Source organism: Chondrus crispus, genomic scaffold, assembly GCF_000350225.1.
Source record: "Chondrus crispus Stackhouse genomic scaffold, scaffold_76, whole genome shotgun sequence".
Lineage (NCBI taxonomy): Eukaryota > Rhodophyta > Florideophyceae > Gigartinales > Gigartinaceae > Chondrus > Chondrus crispus.
Window position 1 is genome coordinate 57685 of NW_005178685.1, and position 1617 is coordinate 59301.

Sequence of the window (1617 nt, forward strand, 5' to 3'; positions counted from 1 at the left end):
CCGCCCGCCCAAAATCCTCCTCCCAACAGCCCCCCCACTATCCGACCCACTCCCAACCCCCTTCCCGGCCCCCATAAGTGTCATGCTCCGCCGCCGCCGCACCGCCACACCTCCTGAACTGGCGCCCCGCGCAGAGCGCGACGCCTCCGTCCTTAGCAAGCTCTTCTTCCTCTGGATCTATCCCCTTATAGCGAGAGGCACAGCCATCGCTCTCCAGCAGGACGACCTCCCCCCGCTGGCACCCTCAGACCAGACCGCCACGGTCGCCCCCATTTTCTACACCTCCTTCCGTCATCTCGCCCTGCGCGATTCCTCTCCATCCCCAGTCGCTGAACAACTAAACCAGCCCAACCCCGCTCTCCCCCCCTTCTTACGTCTCGCCGAGCGCGTCCCCGCCCGCTGCGTCTCCCGATCCATCCGCGCTCTCATCCCCGTCACCTTCCGCCGGTTCGCCCTCGCCGCCTGCTTCAAGCCCGTCTGGCTGGCCGCCGCCGTCGGACAAGCGTTCGCCATCCGTGTCCTCGTCACCCGCGTCACCCTCGCCTCCGCAGACCCCCCGCCCGCCGTCTCGCGGTATGCCTACCTCCCCGTCGCCGTCGCCCTTGCCCTGACCAGCATCCTCATGAGCATCGCCTCGCACAACTTTTACGCGTACACCGTCCGCGAGGGTTGGCGCGCGCGCGCCGCTCTACAGGCCGAAATCTTTCGCAAGATGCTTCGCTTGTCTCCGCGTGCTCGGTCGAACACGTCCGAGGGCGAAATTGGCAACTTGCTCGTCAACGATACGCAACGCATCGTCGATGCCTACACCTACTTTCATGGCTGCTGGTTTGGTTTCATCGAGATCACTGTCATCGGAGTGCTTCTAGTTATTGACCTCGGCGTCTCGGCTCTTCTCGGCATGGCCGTCTTGGTCTTGCTCATCCCCACCCAGATTTGGTTTTCCCGCTTTGTTTGTCGCACCCGCACACGCATCACAAAGGAAGCCGACTTTCGCATACAAACCATGGGCGAGGTCCTTTCGGGCATTCGCACCATTAAGCTATCCGCTTGGGAGTCTCATTTCCTCAATCTTGTCCGCACTCTCAGAGGTGTCGAGGTCCGCCACTTGAAGCTTCAGGGAGTCGTTCGCGCTCTGAATGCTGCATTGTTTTTTGCCGCCCCGCAAATTGTCGTCCTCGTAACGTTTGCCTCCTATACCCTCATTTTCAATAACCCCCTTTCCCCGGGCCTCGTCTTCAGTACGCTGTCATATTTCGCAACCCTCTCCCAAGTTCTCTTTGTCATGCCACTCGGTTGGCTGTCTTTGGCAGAGGCTATTGTGTCAGGCAGACGATTTGATGGGTTTTTCGCACTGTCGGAACTTCCCGCTCTGCCCTCGCATATGCGTTTAGATGTTGAACAGCAACACTGTAGCATGTCCGAGGACACAAGTTCAAATCATACTAAGGTAGATGGCACTACGCTCCTCGAGGAGCTTCCTACACATACACGCCTTAATGTGTATCGCGCACAGTTTTCGCATGCGCAACCTGAGATACACGACAGCCACGGTCTGACCACCGTCCTCACTAACATTAAACTTACAGTCAATGATGGTGAATTGGTGTCCATTAT

At 58.6% G+C, this 1617-nt stretch overlaps 1 protein-coding gene across 1 annotated transcript in view; it reads left to right on the top strand.

Moving 5' to 3' along the window:
* The first annotated feature begins 82 nt into the window (after nucleotides 1-82).
* Nucleotides 83-1617, top strand: part of CHC_T00007489001 (hypothetical protein) — a 4770-nt gene continuing 3235 nt past the window's right edge. The window contains exons 1-3 of the mRNA XM_005711088.1: nucleotides 83-262; nucleotides 386-850; nucleotides 1016-1515. Of these exons, the coding sequence (XP_005711145.1) occupies nucleotides 83-262; nucleotides 386-850; nucleotides 1016-1515 (1145 nt within the window). The remainder of the gene's footprint in view (nucleotides 263-385; nucleotides 851-1015; nucleotides 1516-1617) is intronic.